This window comes from Salmo salar, chromosome 01 (assembly GCF_965601325.2).
Source record: "Salmo salar chromosome 01, fSalSal1, whole genome shotgun sequence".
NCBI lineage: Eukaryota > Metazoa > Chordata > Actinopteri > Salmoniformes > Salmonidae > Salmo > Salmo salar.
Genome location: NC_138291.1, coordinates 25,663,274 through 25,685,332, shown reverse-complemented (window position 1 = coordinate 25,685,332; position 22,059 = coordinate 25,663,274). Strand labels below are relative to the sequence as shown.

The 22,059-nt window shown below is 43.8% G+C and overlaps 1 protein-coding gene across 3 annotated transcripts in view; it reads left to right on the top strand.

Moving 5' to 3' along the window:
* Positions 1–21,847, top strand: part of LOC106582637 (RAC-alpha serine/threonine-protein kinase) — a 39,514-nt gene extending 17,667 nt beyond the window's left edge. For all 3 annotated transcript variants that reach the window (XM_014165920.3, XM_045715535.2, XM_045715539.2), the window contains 12 exons: positions 2,076–2,204; positions 4,784–4,895; positions 5,123–5,249; positions 10,611–10,742; positions 10,881–10,946; positions 11,562–11,630; positions 11,776–11,901; positions 12,675–12,803; positions 16,129–16,343; positions 16,465–16,552; positions 16,684–16,786; positions 19,400–21,847. In XM_014165920.3, coding sequence (XP_014021395.1) covers positions 2,076–2,204; positions 4,784–4,895; positions 5,123–5,249; positions 10,611–10,742; positions 10,881–10,946; positions 11,562–11,630; positions 11,776–11,901; positions 12,675–12,803; positions 16,129–16,343; positions 16,465–16,552; positions 16,684–16,786; positions 19,400–19,479 — 1,376 coding nt within the window. In that variant the 3' untranslated portion in view covers positions 19,480–21,847. The remainder of the gene's footprint in view (positions 1–2,075; positions 2,205–4,783; positions 4,896–5,122; positions 5,250–10,610; positions 10,743–10,880; positions 10,947–11,561; positions 11,631–11,775; positions 11,902–12,674; positions 12,804–16,128; positions 16,344–16,464; positions 16,553–16,683; positions 16,787–19,399) is intronic.
* The last annotated feature ends 212 nt before the right edge of the window (positions 21,848–22,059 follow it).

Below are 22,059 nucleotides of genomic sequence, written 5' to 3'. Positions count from 1 at the left end.
TGTGAAGCCGCTGTTGACCCGTAGTTGTAAATCACGTTGATGTTGATTCTCTGGGGACCTGTGTGTGTGTGAGTGTGCGTGCGTGCGTGCATGGATTAGTGCTGTGAATGTTGATTCATGAGCCATGTAGTGTAATTGCAGCATATTGAACAGACATGGGGAAATCCACAGAGCTTTCCTCTTTATCACACTGTGTTTTTTTCAATGAGGACGGTTCGTGCTCGGCTTTGTAGGCAAGCAGTAAGCATTGCAATCTGAAGTCTGACAAAGTCTAACTAATTTCTAAATGAGCTGCGTTTGGTGTAAAAACACTTAGCCAGCGGAATGGAGATGAAAAATCTCCTCCCATGCCGTGATGAAAAATGACAACAGCCGTAGTAACATATTGGACATCTGCTGCAGACTGACATCTAAAGTATACAGTGCTCTGAGACAGATGTTTTCTCTAGTGCTGTGATTTGTGCTGCCACCTCGCTTGTTGCAGTAAATCAGGTGCTTTACTGTGTGTGTGTGTGTGTGTGTGTGTGTGTGTGTGTGTGTGTGTGTGTGTGTGTGTGTGTGTGTGTGGTGTGTGTGGTGTGTGTGTGTGTGTGTGTGTGTGTGTGTGTGTGTGTGTGTGTGTGTGTGTGTGTGTGTGTGTGTGTATGTGTGTGTGTGTTCCTGCTGTAATGGTTGCACCCTGTGGTGTTTGAATGATGTAGCCCCGCTCAGGTGGGATTCCGTTAGTCGGACAGTTGAACCATCACATTGAGGTGAGACATCCTAGAATATGGAATACAAATCCACTTAGTGATTATCTACATAGCCTCTTCTCACTAAGAGGAGTTTATATGAAGTGTGTTAAGTTGACTAGAGGTAAATTAGGTTCTGTTATTGAGGGATTCTGGTCAGTCTGCCTCGTCACAGACAGGTCTGGGATCAGTTTCCTCAGACTGGAGCCAGTGGTGTGCCAGGCGAGGCTTGGGGAGAGGAGGGACACGACCCGGCATTAACTGATCTCCACTTTCCCCAGACTTCTGTGTCGGAGGAAATGGGGCAATTAAGGACAGCTTGCTCAGACACTGCATGGGGTTAATACCCAGCTCTCGTAATTAAAAATAAATGACATTTTTCCTGTATAAATATTCAAGCCCCTCTCCGATCTGTGCTGCTGACTTTTTATGGTGCATAAGCTGTTTTTTCAGATTTCAGGAACATTTGGCATAATGTTTCCTGAACCGTCCGCGGAATAAATAGAGTTTCATTGCCTCTGAGAGATTCATCTGTGGGTGTCTTGTGTTGGAGGAGATAGGCAAGGATGGAGACATGGATTCCTGTATAACCTCTGTATTGGAACGAAGGGGCAAAGGCAAGGGTCCTGACTCCAGCTAAAACAGCCATTTGTCCTGGCTTTGACCTGCTATAGCTGAAAGTGGGTGACAACATGGTCATTTAGGGAATGTTGGTGAACCTCTTAGCAATTAAATCACAAGAAATGGGTCAGAACCGCTGTGAATAAGTGTCAGCGATTGCTAGGAGTGGTGGTAGGAGTCAGGCGCAGAGAGCAGAGGTAAGGAAAAATGTGTTTATTCCTTAATACGAAAACGGTCGACGCCAACACAACCGGCGTAAATAACGAAGTGCCCAAATACAACGGGTCCACAGTACGCATATAAAACAACACATGCAGATCGCCAGCACATCCAACAACAAAAAAGCACTCTGACGAAAATAATCCCGCACAAACCTGGGTGGGCTAAACAGGCTTAAATAGCCATAAATCAAGAGACACAAATAAGGAACAGGTGCAAACAATAAGACATACCAACAGAAAAGGAAAAAGGGATCAGCGGCGGCTAGTAGGCCGGCGACGACGACCGCCGAGCGCCGCCCGAGCAGGCAGGGGAGCCACCTTCGGTGGGATTCGTGACAATAAGGATGTCACCTTGAAGATAATAGCTTTGTGTATCATAAATCATCAAACCGCACAGCTTCATTTTCATAGACCAATCAACAATTTAAAGAATGGAACCTTTTGAAACCAGCACATTATAGTAACCAATTATCCTCATCCCTTTCTCCATCTCTCTTTGCAGGAGAGTACATTAAGACCTGGAGGCCCAGGTATTTTCTACTCAAGAGTGATGGTACATTCATTGGCTACAAGGAACGACCACAAGATGTTGACGCGTTTGAAACCCCCTTAAATAACTTCTCAGTAGCACGTGAGTATCTACTCTTTCAAGAACCTACTATCTACATTACTTCACTCATTAAGATTATACGACACTTTATATTGCATAATCACCAATAGAAATATATTTTCGTTCAGTAGCTCCTATGACAATGTCTTCCCTTAATGGTACACTTCAAAGCCACAAAGTTGTGGTTAGAAACATCAGAATAGAATGGTGGTACATTAGCATTATGCCGGTATTCTCCCTGGCTGTGTGTGAATTCCAGTTTTGTCTATGGGACTACCCCCTACATGACAGGAAGTTGCTGGGACAAGCTCGGCAGATGATTGAACAGAGTAATTAGACAACATACTGTTTGTTAAACAAAATGTTTCCTGACATTCTTGAGTTATAGTGGTTATTAACCATCTGATTTCAATTATTTATCTGTGGGCTGCTCTGTCTCTATCAGCAGTACAGAGAGGGTGGCACAGTTTGTCACTGAGCAGACATGCAGTAGACCCACAGACAGAGGGGCCATGTGATGCTGCTGATATGGCTGATGAGGTGGTGGGGCTGGGTTACACAGCCACACTGACAGGGCCCTGCTGGAGCTCAGTGGTGGCCCAGCCCCATATCTTCCATCTAACAGACTTCCTGACAAACTCTTCCATGTTTCTTTTTGGCATTCGCGGTTTGTTGACTGTGTGAAACAGCTGCACTGGGAAACTGTCTGCTCTCTAAAATGTTTAACTTAGTTTCAAGCTAATTGAAAAATTGAAATTCATTTTATTTTTATGTGAATGTCATCTGTGGCCCATATTATAACTTGGACACATTTTCTGGAATTGACTGAAATGTCTGCCCTGATCACTGCTCACAGGCCCATGTATTGACTAAATCCTGAGGTAAAAATACACTATATATACAAATTAGTGGATTTGGCTATTTATTTATTTTTGTATTTTTTTCTCCCCAATTTTCATGGTATCCAATTGGTAGTTACAGTCTTGTCTCATCGCTGCAACTCCGTGCGGACTCGGAAGAGGTGAAGCCTGAGAGCCGTGTGTCCTCCAAAAGACATCCCAGCCAAGCCGCACTGCTTCTTGGCACAATGCCCACTTAACCCGGAAGCCAGCCGCACCAATGTGTTGGAGGAAACACCGTACATATGGTGACCGTGTCAGCATGCACTGCGCCCGGCCCACCACAGGAGTCGCTAGTGCGCGATAGGTCAAGGAGAACCCTGCCGGCCAAACCCTCCCCTAACCCGGACGATGCTGGGACAACTGTGTGCCACCCCATGGGTCTCCCGGGCGTGGCCAGCTGCGACAGAGCCTGGACTCGAACCCAGAATCTCTAGTGGCACAGCTGCGATGCAGTGCCTTAGACCACTGCACCACTCGGGAGGCCCTGGATTCAGCTATTTCAGCCACACCTGTTACTGACAGGTGTAAAAATTGAGCACACATGCAATCCACATGCAATCTCCATAGACAAACACTGGCAGTAGAATGGCCTTAATGAAGAGCTCAGTGACATTCAACGTGTCACCGTCATAAGATGTCACCTTTCCAACAAGTCAGTTAATCAATTTTCTGCCCTGCTAGAGCTGTCCCGGTCAACTGTAAGTGCTGTTACTGTGAAGTGGAAAAGTCTAGGAGCAACAACGGTTCAGCCACAAAGTGGTATGCCAGACAAGCTCACAGAACGGGACTGCCAAGCGCTGGCTGGAGTGGTGTAAAGCTCACTGCCATTGGACTCTGGAGCGGTGGAAACGGGTTCTCTGGAGTGATAAATCATGCTTCACCATCTGGCAGTCCAACGGACAAATCTGGTTTTGGCGGATGCCAGGAAAACACTTCCTGCCCCAATGCATTATGCCAACTGTAAAGTTTGGTGGAGGAGGAATAATTGTCTGGGGCTGTTTTTCATGGTTCGGGCTAGGCCCCTTAGTTCTATTAGAGGGAAATCTTAACGCTACAGCATACAATGACATTCTAGATGATTCTGTTCTTCCAACTTTGTGGCAACAGTTTGGGGAAGGCCCTTTTGCTGTTTCAGTATGACAATGCCTCCGTGCACAAAGCGAGGTCCATACAGAAATTATGTATTGAGATCTGTGTGGAAGAACTTGACTGGCCTGCACAGAGCCCTGACCTCAACCCCATCGAACACCTTTGAGATGAATTGGAACACCGACTGCAAGCCAGGCTTTATCGCCCAACATCAGTGCCCGACTTCACTAATGCTCTTGTGGCTGAATGGAAGCAAGTCCACTCAGCAATGTTGCAACATCTAGTGGAAAGCCTTCCCAGAAGAGTGGAGGCTGTTATAGCAGCAAAGGGGGGAAAAACGACATATTAATGCCCATGATTTTGAAATGAGATGTTTGACGAGCAGGTGTCCACATACTTTTGGTTATGTGTATTTAGTATGAAGGAAAAGCTGTGATCAGGGTTTCCTCCTCCATCCTTCCCCCATAGTGCAGCTGTTCAGTTCCCTATGTACGGCTGCATGGTGGCTGTCCCAGCCGTGTCTGTTAGGGTGGCGATAAAGATAAATGGCTGTAACTGCGGGTCTCTGTCTCCTCTCCTCCTGGCCCCTCTCTCCCGGGATGTGGCCAGAGTGCCAGCTGATGAAGACGGAGAGGCCCAAGCCCAACACATTCATCATCCGCTGCCTGCAGTGGACCACTGTCATCGAGCGCACCTTCCACGTGGAGACCCCCGAGGAGAGGCAAGCTCAGCCACAACCCCTCCCTTACACATACACATAGTCAAATACACACACACACCACAAGCATGTGCATACACATTGTACACAGTACACTGGTTGTTGGCTGACCCTACAGTCTAAATTGCCTTCCTGTTGATAAGATGACAATTACATGATTGGGCTGAATTAAATCATGTTAAATGAGGTGTTGTAATCTCCCTCTCCTTTCTCTCTCCTTCCTCTCTCAGGGAAGAATGGACGAAAGCCATTCAGGCTGTAGCAGATGGCCTACAGAAACAGGAAGAGGAGATGATGGACTCCTCCCCAGACCCAATGGACATGGAGATGTACCTGACCAAACCCAGACTCAAAGTGGTGGGTCCCCGCCCTCCTCACTCTGCCTCACCCCAACCATGCCCCTTCCTGCCTAACCCTTCCCCTTCCTGCCTCACCCCAAACCTCACCCCAACCCTCACTGCCTCACCCCAACCCTCACCCTTCCCCTTCCTGCCTCACCCCAACCCTCACCCTTCCCCTTCCTGCCTCACTCCAACCCTCACCCTTCCCGCCTCACCCCAAACCTCACCTTGCCCCTACCTGCCTCACCCCAACCCTCACTGCCCACCCCAACCCACACCGGCACTTCCTGCCTCACCCCAACCCTCACCGGCCCTTCCTGCTTCACCCCGGCCCCCTGACACTTTCCTAACAAATAAAATACAATTGTATTTTTGTCACATGCGCTGAATACAACTGGTGTAGACATTACTGTGAAATGCTTGCTTACAAGCCATTCCCAACAATGTAGTAACACAATTAAATACACAAGAATGGAGCTATATTTATTTATTTATCCAGGTAAGTCAGTTAAGAACAAATTCTTATTTACAAATACGGCCCAATAGTCCCCAAGCTTGTCAGCTTGGGGATTTGATCTAGCAACCTTTTGGTTACTGGCCCAACGCTCTAACCACTAGGCTACCTGCCACCCTATATACAGGGAGTACCGGTACCAGATCTATGTGGAGCTACAGTTGAAGTCGGAAGTTTACATACACTTAGGTTGGAGTCATTAAAACTCGTTTTTCAACCACTCCACAAATTTCTTGTTAACAAACTATAGTTTTGGCAAGTCGGTTAGGACATCTATTTTGTGCATGACACAAGTAATTTTTTCAACAATTGTTTACAGACAGATTATTTCACTTTTTATTCACTGTATCACAATTCCAGTGGGTCAGAAGTTTACATACACTAAGTTGACTGTGCCTTTAAACAGCTTGGAAAATTCCAGAAAATGATGTCATGGCTTTAGAAGCATCTGATAGGCTAATTGACATAATTTGAGTCAATTGGAGGTGTACCTGTGGATGTATTTCAAGGCCTACCTTCAAACTCAGTGCCTCTTTGCTTGACATCATGGGAAAATCAAAAGAAATCAGCCAAGACCTCAGAAAAAAAGTACGCAAGTATAAACACCTTGGCACCACGCAGCTGTCATACCGCTCAGGAAGGAGACGCGTTCTGTCTCCTAGAGATGAACGTACTTGTCACGTCCTGACCACAAAAAGCTGTAATTTTCTATGGTAGAGTAGGTCAGGGTGTGACAGGGGGGTTTTCTAGGTAAATTTTTCTATGTTGTCATGTTCTAGTTTTGTATTTCTATGTTGGGTTTTGTTTGGGATGATCTCCAATTAGAGGCAGCTGGTCATCGTTGTCTCTAATTGGAGATCAAACTTAAGTAGGTGTTTTTCCCACCTGGGTTTGTGGGAGATTGTCTTTGAGTTAGTGTATGTTTCACCTCTGTGTCACGGTTTGTTGTTTTGTTATTCAGTTTATTTATATGTATTGCATAGTTTCACAGTGAAAATAAAATATGGAACGACACACACGCTGCACTTTGGTCCGCTCCTTCCTACGACAACCGTGACAGTACTTTGGTGCGAAAAGTGCAAATCAATCCCAGAACAACAACAAAGGACCTTGTGAAGATGCCGGAGGAAACAGGTACAAAGGTATCTATATCCACAGTAAAACGAGTCCTATATCGACATAACCTGAAAGGCCACTCAGCAAGGAAGAAGCCACTGCTCCAAAACCGCCATTAAAAAGCCAGACTACGGTTTGCAACTGCACATGGGGACAAAGATCGTACTTTTTGGAGAAATGTCCTTTGGTCTGATGAAACGAAAATAGAACTATTTGGCCATAATGACCATCGTTATGTTTGGAGGAAAAAGGGGGACGCTTGCAAGCCGAAGAACACCATCCCAACCGTGAAGCACGGGGGTGGCAGCATCATGTTGTGCGGGTGCTTTGCTGCATGAAGGACTGGTGCACTTCACAAAATAGATGGCATCATGAGGGAGAAATTATATATTTATATTTATATATATATATATATATATATATATATATATATACATACACACATACACACACACACAAACAGATATATATATATATATATCTGTTTGTATGTGTGTATATATATATATGTATGTGTGTGTGTATGTATATATATATATATATATATATATATATATATATATATATATATATATATATATATATATATATATATATATATATATATATATATATATATATATATATATATATTGAAGCAACATCAGTCAGGAAGTTGAAGCTTGGTTGCAAATGGGTCTTCCAAATGGACATTGACCCCAAGCATCCTTCCAAATTTGTGGCAAAATGGCTTACCCGAAACGTTTGACCCAAGTTAAACAATTTAAAGGCAATGCTACCAAACACTAATTGAGTGTATGTAAACTTCTGACCCACTGGGAATGTGATGAAAGAAATAAAAGCTGAAATAAATCATTCTCTACTATTATTCTGATATTTCACATTCTTAAAATAAAGTGGTGATCCTAACTGACCGAAGACAGGGAAATTTTACTCGGATTAAATGTCAGGAATTGTGAAAAACTGAGTTTAAATGTATTTGGCTAATGTGCATGTAAACTTCCGACTTCAACTGTACTGTATATACAGGGAGTACCAGTACCAGATCTATGTGTAGCTATATTCAGGGAGTACCAGTACCAGATCTATGTGTAGCTATATTCAGGGAGTACCAGTACCAGATCTATGTGTAGCTATATTCAGGGAGTACCTGTACCAGATCTATGTGTAGTTATATTCAGGGAGTACCTGTACCAGATCTATGTGTAGCTATATTCAGGGAGTACCTATACCAGATCTATGTGTAGCTATATTCAGGGAGTACCTGTACCAGATCTATGTGTAGCTATATTCAGGGAGTACCTGTACCTGATCAATGTGGAGCTACACGACCGGTCAAACGTTTTAGAACACCTACACATTCAAGGTTTTTTCTTTATTTTTACTATTTTCTACATTGTAGAATAATAGTGAAGACATCAAAACTATGAAATGACACATGGAATCATGTAGTAACCAAAAAAGTGTTAAACATATCAATATATATTTCAATATTTGAAATAGCCACCCTTTACCTTGATGACAGCTTTGCACACTCTCGGCATTCTCTCAATCAGCTTCACCTGGAATGCTTTTCCAACAGTCTTGAAGGAGTTCTCACATATGCTGAGCACTTTTTGGCTCCTTTTCCTTCACTCTGTAGTCCGACTCATCCCAAAACATTTCAATTTGGTTGAGGTCAGGGGATTTTGGAGGCTGGTCATCTGATGCAGCACTCCATCACTCTCCTTCTTGGTTAAATAGCCCTTACGTAGCCTGGAGATGTGTTGGGTCATTGTCCTGTTGAAAAACAAGTGATAGCCCTAACCAGATGGGATGGCGTGTCGCTGCAGAATGCTGTGGTAGCCATGCTGGTTAAGTGTGCCTTGAATTCTAAATAAATCACAGACAGTGTCACCAGCAAAGCACCCCCACACCATAACACCTCCTCCTCCATGCTTTACAGTGGGAAATACACATGCAAAGATCACCCGTTCACCCACACCGCATCTCACAGACACAGTGGTTGGAACCAAAAATCTTCAATTTGGACTCCAGACCAAAGGACAAATTTCCACTGGTCTAATGTCCATTGCACGTGTTTCTTGGCCCAAGCAAGTCTCTTCTTATTATTGGTGTCCTTTAGTAGTGGTTTCTTTGCAGCAATTTCACCATGGAGGCCTGATTCACACAGTCTCCTCTGAACAGTTGATGTTGAGATGTGTCTGTTACTTGAACTCTGAAGCATTTATTTGGGCTGCAATTTCTGAGGCTGGTAACTCTAATGAACTTATCCCCTGCAGCAGAGGTAACTCTGTGTCTTCCATTCCTGTGGTGGTCCTCATGAGAGCCAGTTTCATCATAGAGCTTGATGGGTTTTGCGACTGCACTTTAAGAAACCTTCAAAGTTCTTGAAATGTTCTGTTTTGACTGACCTTCATGTCTTAAAGTAATGATGGACTGTCATTTCTCTTTGCTTATTTGAGCTGTTCTTGACATAATATGGACTTGTTATTTTACCAAATAGGGCTGTCTTTTGTATACCCCCCTACCTTGTCACAACACAACTGATTGTCTCAAATGCATTAAGAAGGAAAGAAATTCCACAAATTAACTTTTTAGAATGCACACCTGTTAATTGAAATGCATTCCAGGTGACTACCTCATGAAGCTGGTTGAGAGAATGCCAATAGTGTGCAAAGCTGTCATCGAGGCAAAGTGTGGCTATTTGAAGAATCTGAAATATGAAAGATATTTTGATTTGTTTACACTGTTTTGGTTAATACATTATTCCATATGTGTTATTTCATAGTTTTGATGTCTTCACTATTATTCTACAATGTAGAAAATAGTAAAAATTAAGAAAAACCCTTGAATGAGTAGGTGTTCTAAAACCAGTAGTGTATATACAGGGAGTACCAGTACCAGATCAATGTGGAGCCATATACAGGGTGTACCAGGACCAGGTCAATGTGGAGCTATATACAGGGAGTTCCAGGACCAGGTCAATGTGGAGCTATATACAGGGAGTTCCAGGACCAGGTCAATGTGGAGCTATATACAGGGAGTTCCAGGACCAGGTCAATGTGGAGCTATATACAGGGAGTACCAGGACCAGGTCAATGTGGAGCTATATACAGGGTGTACCAGGACCAGGTCAATGTGGAGCTATATACAGGGAGTTCCAGGACCAGGTCAATGTGGAGCTATATACAGGGAGTACCAGGACCAGGTCAATGTGGAGCTATATACAGGGAGTACCAGGACCAGGTCAATGTGCAGAGGTACTAGGTATTAGAGTCAGTGATCGAGTCAGTGCCGATAGTTCAGGTACCATTACTTGACTATTTAGCAGTCTGGCTATTTAGCAGTCTTATGGCTTGGGGGTAGAAGCTGTCTAGGAGCCAAGAGCCGACGCTCCGGTACCAACATCAGCCCTGGGAGGCTTAGCACCAGATGGCATGTCCACTCTGTTTCATCACCACACATCTGTGCTCTTAAGTCATGACACAAAGGTCTAAGGGCACCGGATTGCATGTCTCCTACACAACCATTTTCAACATTCTCACAGCCCTGAGGGTCAGAGGTTAAACAAGTCACTGCAGCATATAGTCCCACCATTAGAAGAGTGGAAGTTGCAGAGTGGATGAAATGGCACCTTAAATGCTTCTGTGTTGTTGTCAGTGGGATTATATGTCTTGACTAGTTAGAGCATGAATTTGTTATAGTCGCTGTTTGTAACCCAATGCTGCTCCCCCCCGCTCATAGACTATGGACGACTTTGAATACCTCAAACTCCTCGGAAAAGGTACTTTTGGCAAAGTGATCCTGGTGAAGGAGAAGGCCACAGGACGCTACTATGCCATGAAAATCCTGAAGAAGGAAGTGATCGTAGCGAAAGTGAGTAGAGGCCACTAACCGTTAGGAGAAGCATGAGAAAGAGGGAGAGAGAGCATGGGGGCGGTGAGGGGCGATCATGGATACCTAAACGGCAGCCATTGTGGGAGTTGCACAAACACTCTTTGTGATCTCTTTCAGGATGAAGTGGCACACACACTCACAGAAAACCGAGTGCTCCAGAATTCCAAGCATCCATTCTTGACGGTGAGAGACCCCTCCATCCACTTCATCTACCTAACCCAAACTCTCCTCTGGTCACAAAGACTCTGAGGAGCCACTCCACTTCAGCCTGAGAGCTTCCATTCAGGGGGAGATGCTGAATCTGTGTTGGGAGAGTTTGAGCAATGTTTACAAAGACAGCAATAGACTTGGCCTCCTTTGAGGACACTAGACATCTCATTGTTAGTTAACCACCTTTCTCAAAGTCTGCGATGGCTCACAATGCAAAACTCTTCCACATTAAGTGGCTGGAGTAACACATGCATCTTCTGTACATCCCTCTGTGGTGAATGGGGCTAGCAGTTGTCACTCAACAGTTATATCCCAAAGGCAGATATCATTTCAACAAAGACTTTGGTTTCTTATGGAGAACTTGCAATGGCGGGCTTAATTTTTGATCCATTGCAGTTGTTTAAGTTATTGGTGTATATCCCCAGGGTCCCATGTGGCTCAGTTGGTAGAGCATGGCGCTTGCAATGCCACGGTTGTGGGTTCGATTCCCACAAGGCACCAATACGAAAAAAGTATGTACTCGCTACTGTAAGTTTCTCTGGGTAAGAGCGTCTGCTAAATGACTAAAATGTAAATATATATCCCCAGGGCCTGAAATACTCCTTCCAGACCCACGACCGGTTGTGTTTCGTGATGGAGTATGCGAACGGCGGAGAGGTGAGCTTTTTAAGCAGTCAATAACACCTGACACGCAAGATCCAATTTAGCTAGAAGCCAATAATCCTCCCACCCCTCCTTCTGTCTATGCTAACCCTGTTCCCTCTGTCTCTCCTCTCCCTCTCTCTTATCTTCCTCCCTCTAGCTGTTCTTCCACCTCTCCCGGGACCGGGTGTTCTCGGAGGAGCGGTCTCGGTTCTACGGGGCGGAGATAGTGTCAGCGCTGGACTACCTGCATGCTGAGAGGAACGTGGTCTACAGAGACCTGAAGGTAAGGCGGAGGAGCACAGTCTGCGGACCGGGATATAAATAGTGTCCACAGCAGCAGCAGGCCTCCCCCTGATTCAGTCCTCACTGCAGCTGGAGACCTAGACTGCCCCTTTCTACAGCCGGAATATAATAACCACCATCTCCTTCTGGGCAGATGTTAGATTCCTTTATTCATCTTTGTGTTACCATTCATGTAAATAAGCAGTGAAAAATTTGTATTTTAGTATTGACAGTCATATTTTACCCCCGTCATCAAACTTATTCTGTCTAGCTGTAAATTGTTTGTACCAAAAGGAAGAGACTAGTACAGAAACTCAGTGATCTGTATTCATAGCATAAGAGCAGAGGTAGCAGAGGCATGATATGACTGGTTTTAAAGGGGGGGGGGGCATCTGTAGCCCTGTTTCTTCCAGCTGATGAAACTATACCAGCCAGGTCAGCATAGCCTCCTCCCTCCTCGTCCCCCCCTCCCTCTGCTCTCCCCATGGGTTAATGAGGCAGGCTCCCAGCCTGCTAAGGTTCTCCTGAAAATGCCAGGGTAGCAGTATTGGAGGATGTGCTGACTCTGGCCTGCCTGCCTAGTGCTGCTGGCCACGTGTGGGCTACAGTTGCCAGGTGACTTTTACTGAGAGGACACACTGATATTAAAAGGACATGCATTGCTAGCTCATGCCTCTCAGAGCTGAAGCCAAATCAGCTGTGCCTCAATCACACAGTCACTCCCCCTCCTCCTGTTGCTGATACTTCCTGTCTCATTCTGTCTCCTTGTCTCAGCTGGAAAATCTCATGCTGGACAAAGACGGACACATAAAGATCACCGACTTTGGACTGTGTAAGGAGGGGATCACAGACGGGGCCACCATGAAGACCTTCTGTGGGACACCAGAGTACCTGGCCCCAGAGGTAGTGTATTCTCACAGTCCATTCACAATATAGGGGTCAATAAATCTTATCATTTTCTTTACATAAAAAATGGAGGCCTTTGGAGCCCAACCCATGTGACCTTCCTCTTCAGTGCACACTCTTTTGGCATGTACTCATGAGTATTTTTGTCTATTCAAATTTGAGTGTAAATCAACTGAAGAGAATAAAGTCACATAATTGGTAAATAACTGAAAGAATTAACAGACTAAACACGGTTTGAAGAGAGGAACTGTATTGCAGCGAATATATCCCACTACACATATCATCGTAAATGTCTGTTGTCGGGCATATTGTTCAGGCATACAAGCTATGTCACATTTTTTGGGGTGTATTTCCTGTCTAATTTAGTTTAATTTAGTGTAATTAATTGTAAGATGCAAGGCTCCCTTGCAAAAGAGACCTTGGTCTCAATGGGACTCCCTGTTAAAATAAAGGTAAAATAAACTGTTGAAGAGTGGCTTTGGGACAGCTGTTCCTAAATGCCTGTCTAATCTCCAGTATAAGACATGCAGCTAATGAGTCTGCAGTGTGCAGGACAGGCTGTTCCCTGTACACATGCCTTCTCAACCAAAAAATATGGGGTGTGGCTTCTCCCCATTGCGTGCAGGTATGACGTGGGGTGTGTAACACGATAGAGCATTGTACAGTGTGTGTGTGTGTGTGCTAGTCCCCTTGCCTCTTGCTGTAAGAAGGTTTTCTGGGAGAATGGTGCCCATGTTGACACAGTTGCTGACTCGTTGTTTTTAGCCTCCATTTGGAATTTGCTGGGGGGTTTGGCAGTGCCTCAGGAAACGTGAGTTTCCGCCCTGAAGAAAAGGTTACATTGGCTACAGCTGCTCCTGGCACTGAGGGGGCTTCTAGCCGACTGCTGCCCAGGATGCCTATCCTGACCTGGGCAAAGCCAGGGCCACTCTCTGGGCCTGTTGTCCTCAGTTCTCCCCTGTAACAATCTCCCATGGCCTTTTCATCTGACATCTTTATATTCCTCTCTCTTAGACTCTTAGCTATTCATAACTTGTCTGAAATGTCCACATCAACTAGCCCATGTCAGCTAACGTTTTTTTTAAGTTTAGTTTTTTATCCTATAGATATTGTTGACATTTTTTTGTCACTCAAATATCCCATGAATACACATTAGACTGGCAAAATGTATGGAATTTAAAGAAAAAAATTGCTTTAAACCTGTGAAATTTCCTCTCCAACAACAAGAGGGGTGTGGACAGTTTGTCATGAACAGTGCTTGTTCCCATAGAAATAGACGTGGCGTGTGCTCACGCAGGGGGGAGGGCCCAATGCTGGAAGGGGGGCCCCGAGTGAAAAAGTTTGGGAACTCCTGCTCTAGAGGACCATCCTAATTTACGGCATACAGTAGCCATCATCACCAAAGCCAACTAGAGCATGAATTACTATATAACCATCATGTCACGTCCCTCACACTAGGGAAAGCAACAGGCAAATGATCATTAAAAGGAAAGAATCTGTTTGTCATTTTTGTATGTCCATGAGTGGTATGTCATAAATGTGCTGAAGAACAACCCTCCCCCCTCTTTAGCATTCTGAACACAGTAACATAGCTAGTGGCACCATATAACAGCCCCAGCTCTGCTCCTCCTCTGGCAGCAGAGACATCAGGGGGCGTTTCCGTGGAGACGGGGTCGCCATAGAGCGTCTCTATGGGAGCCAGGGCCAGGCAATGTTACAGGTTGTTCTGCAGTAAACAATGATCTTGTTGTGTGTGCTGCACAGGAATGCTGTAACGTCTGGGAATATTCCACAGGCCAGACCCGCTGCCCAGACCAGGGCTGTAAGCCTGCATCTTGCGAACACCCATGGAACAAGTTTCACCTAATCCACTGTGAAATAGAGTCGTTTTATTGAAACATTGGAACGGCAATGAAGTCGATTTGTGAAAGTAATGAACAATGAAAAGGAGAGTGAAGGGCATGTGTTTGGGAGAGGGACAATAGCTGTGTTTGTGTTAGAGGGAGAAAAAGGCCAGAGAAGTAAGATAGAGGGCAGTATCAAGTGGAGGAAAAGTACAGCAAGTGTACGTTTCACTCCTACCTCCTCTCTGCACTGTGCTGTCCTTTGGGCCAGTGTAACAGAGCTGGTCCAGGCAGCCCTGGTTACGTGTGTGAGGGATGAGCTTGGCTCCTGTGGTCCTGGCAGCTCCACAGCTGTGGTACTCTTCTACATATATGGGGCAGCTGCAGGCCCAGCTGTCGTGTGGTGTGAATCACACGACAGCAGTGCTGGAAATAGAGACGGTCCAGTAATCCTAGCACCGTGCCGGCTTCACGTTACCCTGCCCTCCGAGTCCTCCTCGCCCCTAACCGCAGCACCAAGCAGCGTGCCCACAGATGCAGGCACACACCACCCGCCCAAACGCACACAAACACACTCCGGTTTTGTTCCATTTACGGTCACATCTGTCCATCTGTTCTGCCCGCCTCTTCTCTCTAGGTCTGTGTACCTTCATGTCCATATGTAATTCTATTAGGCTGCCCTTTTACCTATGATTCTATTCCTGGACCAATTTATCTCACCTCATATAACCTTGTTTTAAAGAACAGTCTGTTCTCATTGGCTTGATTTCACCTACAATATCCTTCCTGTACTGTTGACCCAACTACACGTCCCAGAAGGCCTTGTTTAGTAACAACTCAAATACTATTGCTGACATTCAACAGGCTGCCCCAGTTAGACAGCACAGAGCCAAATCGAGCCAATTGATTAGAACGTGTGAACACGTCATCTTCCAAGATGTGTGAACCTCCACTTCCATGACTAAGGGCTGTGGCAGTGGTGTGGTGTATGTGGTTGCTGCTATGGGGACTCTGCTTCCACTAACTGGCCCCAGCCTCTCCAGCCTCCAGCCCCTGCCCAGCCTATCCCTCCCTCATGATGGTGTGTACTGCAGACCTCTAGTGCTTAAATATGCAGGGCTCCAGGGGAAACTCTATCCCTGCTCCTAATGTGAGATGTGAGTCAGTGTTGGCTGTGGCTGCTTGGAATCCCAGACCAGGAGAAGGGGGGTGGGGGGTTCACTGGCCTCAGGGTTCTTTATACAGCCTGGAGAGCTGCTGACCTCACTACCCACCTAATGTCCATCCACTTAGCTAATAGCTAGGTTTCAGAGATTTAAACCAACAATGTATAGTATGTCTCTCTTGATGCTGTCATAGGGCCGAATGTTCATTTGAACTCCTGCTAGCCCTTGTCCTGTATGCTTCCAAGTATGACTGTGTAAATGTTCCTAATGGTATTATATTGTATTGAGTTGTGGTTGTCCTGTGTTGTCCAGGTGCTGGAGGACAATGATTACGGTCGGGCGGTGGACTGGTGGGGTCTGGGCGTGGTCATGTACGAGATGATGTGTGGTCGGCTGCCCTTCTACAACCAGGACCACGAGAAGCTGTTTGAGCTCATCCTCATGGAGGACATCCGTTTCCCACGTACCCTGGGTCAGGAGGGCAGGTCCCTGCTCTCCGGCCTGCTCAAAAAGGACCCCAAGCAGCGGTGTGTAGACCCTCTTGCCAGCAGTTATCCACCATACCGTATGTACAGAATCCCGTGGAATATAATGGCATGGATTGATTTGGCCACGTATTTACTTTGTTTTGGTTCCTCTATCTTCCAGGTTAGGTGGAGGACAGGATGATGCTAAGGAGATTATGCAGCACAAATTCTTTGCTGGGATTGAATGGCAAGATGTTTATGAGAAAAGGGTAAATTAGTGTTCCATTTTCCATTACTTCAGTGAACAACCAATAGATTTCACCAGGCCTGCAACTGTCTACAGTCTGATTGACAGGACAGATGTGCCAATGTGCTCATGGTGTCCTCTCTTCTCTCACAGCTGGTCCCGCCCTTCAAGCCCCAGGTTACCTCGGAAACAGATACACGGTATTTTGACGAGGAGTTCACAGCACAGACCATCACTATTACACCACCCGGACAAGGTACTACCTGACCCACTGCGTATTCTGTATCTTTACAGAATACACACACCACACTCAGAGAACAGTATTACACACCCAGACAGATAATCATACTTTTGTATTTCACTGACTCTTTGGACCTGAATGTTTTTGTTTAGTAGGGATGATCACAGTCTGACTCAGGATGAACTGGAAACGCAAGGGGTTCTAAATGTCATTACTGTAAAGAATACATATTCCGTTTCAGAATCTCACATAAATTCATCTGCCCTCTTCAGAGATTTTAACTGAACTTTAAATTATCATTTGGCTCTAAAGGTCAATGTTTATTTTTGGGGTTCCAGAATTGGAGTGTCTCAAACAAAAATCCCCAAGCTGATCTACATTGTTTAGATAGAATTTTGATTGAAGACCGTAATATTCTTCCGCGTTGTCAGGCTCATGAGAGACTGTGCCTTTTTCTCTACTTTAAATGCAGTCCTATCTTTGGCTTACTCTGACTGCCTAGTACTAATTTGTGGGCACTCCCAGTATTTTACTCGCCTATTCATTGAACAAAGAAAAGAAACCATTTTAAAGGTGCACTCGATAAGATTTCCACGTGACCTTGATGTATATGATACATTATACAGTTGCGGACAAATATATTGGCATCCTTGCACTTTTCTTAAATAATTCCCTATTTCTAAAATGAGTTGAAATTGGAAGAAAAAAAAATGTTCTCCACACAATATTGAATTTTCATCATTGTAGATCCAATTTTTATTTTTGTAAACTTAAGTTTACCATTTTTATTTAGAAATTAAATACAAATGGTATGGACAAATGTATTGGCACCCCTTGTACTTGGTTGCACAGCCTTTGGCTAAGATAACTGCAGATAAACCCTTTTTGTAGCAATTTGGCCCACTTTTCAGCAGCAAACTGCTCTAATACTTCAATGTTTGAGGGGTGCCATCCACCAACTGCTTTTTTCAGATCTCATCATAGGTTTTGGATGTGATTTGGACTCATGGCTAGCCACTCTAGAACAGTCCAGCGTTTCTTCTAAAACCATTCCTGGGTGCTTTTGATGTGTATTTGGGGTCGTTGTTAAGCTGGAAGACCCACAACCTTTAACAGAGACAGGTTTTGGACTGAGTTGAACATTGCACTCCAAAACACCTTGATAATCTGCTGATTTCATGATGTCTTCACATGTTCAAGGCCCCCAGTACCAGAGGCAGCCAAGCGACCCCACAGCATTATTGAACCTCTCCCATGTTTGATTGTAGGGAGGGTGTTATTTTCTTTGAGTGCTTAATTTGGTTGTTGGTAAACATAGGAAGACCCACTTCTGAAGGAGACACAAGAATGCCTGATGCAACTTCTCCAAAGCTCACCTAAACAAGCCTAAATCCTGGGGGAAATCTTCTCTGGACCAATTAAACAAAATTAGAGCTCTTTGACAATACAGATCAGCGCTTTGTTGACTGACAACCAAATGAACATTCAATGGAAAGAACAGCCTCCCTACAATGAAACATGAGGGAGGTTTGATAATGCTGTGGGGTTGCTTTGCTTTGCTGTATTGGGGGCCTTGAAAATGCACGAGGCATCATGAAATCAGCAGATTATCAGGTGTTTTGGAGTCCAATGTTCAACCCAGTGTCCAAAGACTGGGTCTCCATTGGAGGTTGTGGGTCTTCCAGCTGGACAATGATGCCAAAATCACATACAAAAAACACCAAGGAATGGTTCAAGAAGAGATGCTGTTCTGGAGTGGCCAGCCAAGAGTCCAGATCTGAATCACATCCAGAACCTATGGTGAGATCTGAAAACAGCAGTTGGTGGATGGCACCCCTCAAACATGGAAGCATTTGAGCAGTTTGCTGCTGAAAAGTGGGCCAAGGTGCAGTAAGATCACTGATGGCTACAATAAGCATTTGTCTGCAGTTATCTTGGCAAAAGGCTGTGCAACCAAGTACTAGCCAATAATTTTGTCCATGCCGTTTGTCATTACTTTCAAAATTAAAAATTCTAAACTTAAATTTACACAAATACAATTGCTTATGCAATGTTGAAAATCCAATAAGGTGTTGAAACCAAACGTTTTTTTCCAATTTCATCTTATTTTAGAAGAAATAGGGAATTAAAGAAAAGTGCAAGGCTGCCAATATATTTGGCCGCAACTTTATATCTGTACTGTAGCACTCAAAGAATTAAATCCCACGAGAAAAAGAATAGATAGTTTTTAACATCATTCAAGGTATAGATTGCACTCTCCAAGGCAAATATTGAAATGATAATGGGGAAGGTCCATCTTCCCAGTGCAATTAATGTGAGGTCAAATTACATAGCGCTTATTCAATTCCTCTGGGGGATTTGTGCCCCCTCCTGGAACGTGTGTGTAACGTCTGTTATTCCATAGTTCACTGTGTACCTCACATGGAAGTGCTAGACCACTAGCAGTGTGTGCCAAACTGCACCCTGGCTATTACTAGGTACATTATGCATTAGGACTCAATCATAAGGGTTTTTGTCACTGAGAGGAAAATATATATTTTGTATTAAAGTGGAAATCAGAACGTATACACTAATGGAGTTCTCTGTGCCATCCCTCTCTCTTTCCTCCCCACTCATTTTGTATTCCAGAAGACAGCATGGAGTCGTTTGACAGCGAACGGAGACCCCACTTCCCACAGTTTTCCTACTCTGCGAGTGGAACAGCCTAAACACACCCCTTTATTCCTCTGGTCCCACCATTTCCCCTCACCCCACCAGACTGCACATCCAACTACCGGGGTTTTCACCACATCCTTTCATTACTTCACCAGTGTTTCAGATAGTATTGTTGAACAGACATTTGCAATCTGCAGGTTCGGTAATTATACGTTGGAAAATACTCCTTACTACACAAATGAAAAACCACTGATTTGTTTCTGTGGCCTTTTAAGACTTTTCTAATGGTGAGAGAGAACACTACAGTGCATTTCCTGCTTGTCTTGACGTGTTCAGTCAGACAAGCTTGATGTTCATAAACCTAATTTATAGGAAAAGCGTGATCATGCAGCGATGTGGTATATGAATTTAGAATGATAAGGCTACACGTTCTTAAACTTTTGTTTGTCTTACTTTTGTCAGCACCTGTTATATTTGTCACATACTATTCACAAAGTGAACGTTTGCCTGGAAAATGTCACGGGACCATAGGGACTATATTGAAATTAGCCATTTAAAATTGAAATGTATTTTGCTGTTCTTTGTTTAAAGGGGCGATCTGCAGTTGTTACATACATTTTTTGACTCATGAATTAATGATATGTACCCATTGATTCTTGAAGAATATAACTTATGAATGCCTAATGAACTTAGTTGAACTGTCGTACCCCATCACAACCCAAAATATAAGATCATTTTTCTCCAATGTTTGTAAACAAACACTATATAGCCTCACACTATGGTTAAAATGATCATTTTTGGATATCATGGCTGGTCAGTCCTTGCATCCATAGCTCTGTCTATGAATTTTAGTGGTTCCATCTCCAACCCCATCCCTCAGCTTTTTACTGAAATAGGGATGGGGAGAACACTTTGTTTCAACTGCTGATTTCCGCTTTAATACAAATAAATATTGTGGCCCAACGGCAATAATAATAGATGACCAATGACTTCATTTTCAATGAAGTGGGAGATTAGTCTGATGTTGATTTATTTTTATCAAGACTTTCACACTATCACTATTTGACCAACACTTTGAATCTCCTTGGGCTGCCAGTATACCGAATCAATAAAATGTATAATTCTGTATATCTAACTGTTCATAGAACATGGTTGATTATTATAGGACTTCCAATGCTCAAAAAAACTTTCTTATCAGAATTTTAAAGCCCCAAAACATTAGAGAACAAGGTGAGAATTATCCAATGGACCACTGTCAGTCTAATAGAGAAATTGTGTAATACAGTGGCAGAAAGGGGATTCGCAGATACTTAAATAATGCTTATTCTGGGGGCAGGCATACTCTAAATAGATTAAAGCTTGCTGTCAATGAATCTCAGAACTGTGTACACATGGTCAATTAGATATCCATTTCCTGTTGTCCAATTGAAAAGACAGAGTTACTCTAAGCCCCCTGGACTATCATGTGCTTGGATCATGGTGCCTCCCTGTCTGAATGTTGTATTCCAAACACTCTAGGCTGCTTCCCTCTGAACTGGCCAGTCAGGTACTGATCCTTTCTGCCCAATCAGGGAATCTTTTCTCTCTTCTGGATTTTCCTCTTCTACAGTATTGGGTGTTTTCCTCCCAGTGTACTCACTGCAGCCTCAATGAGGTCACTATAACAATATACAGTCCTTTAGGACTTACTCCATAAACAAACTGGGCTGTGGTTCAGGGGGAAACAAGTTAAGTCAGCTTTGATCTCTATAGGTAGGGATGTGTTCCATTCCTCTGTACATGGCTCTGAGTTGTTATTTATAGAAAACCAGCAATGAAAATGGATTTGACTGTGCCAATGATATGCACTTTCCTGCCCCAAAGCATGTATGTATGTATTTGTACACTTGTACTTGTTACACTTTGCTGTCAGAAACGACTGAAACAGCACCTCTCTAGACATCAATTCTGAAAGGTGTGAACTATGAAAAGATCGTTTTTGCAATTAACCCCCATATACAGATTGCTGTAGATAAACTGGTAATCTTGAAAATGGAACACAGTTCTCCGATGAGTTTCCAGAAAATTCTGGTGTGTTTTCAGATGACTAATAATCACAATATAAATGTTAATCATACAAATGAATGTAACAGCTTTTTATTTTTATTTTCACATCAATTCCTTTTTCTCAAACAATTCTTAAATTGTTAGATCTGATTGTTGCTTAATCCTATGCACACTCATCCTTTACTGTCACCCTCTGAAAATAGGGAAATGCATTTTATACCTTTTCTTTTTTTAACTTTTTTTGTACCTCCCCTTTCCCTATCCCGAGACTGAGGACACCAGCTTTAGTAAATAAATAATATCAACTTTGTACACTGTTTTTACAGTTTTTTTCTTTTTTCAAATTGATTAAATAAAAGGTCTTAACTAAACCTGCCAACTTGTCTTTCATTGTCTTTTGTTCAGTTGATCATTCAGCCATTCTTACAGACCTCAATAACTTCTCGGATATGCTTTTAACTCACAGTCATAGCACAAGCGTGAGTTGCTAATGCTTTGATCTGACTGAAGTATTATTTTTTTTAAATGAAATAAAAAATAAACATCCTTGAACGAGGCGAACGTCTGAAACATAGGAATATACCTAA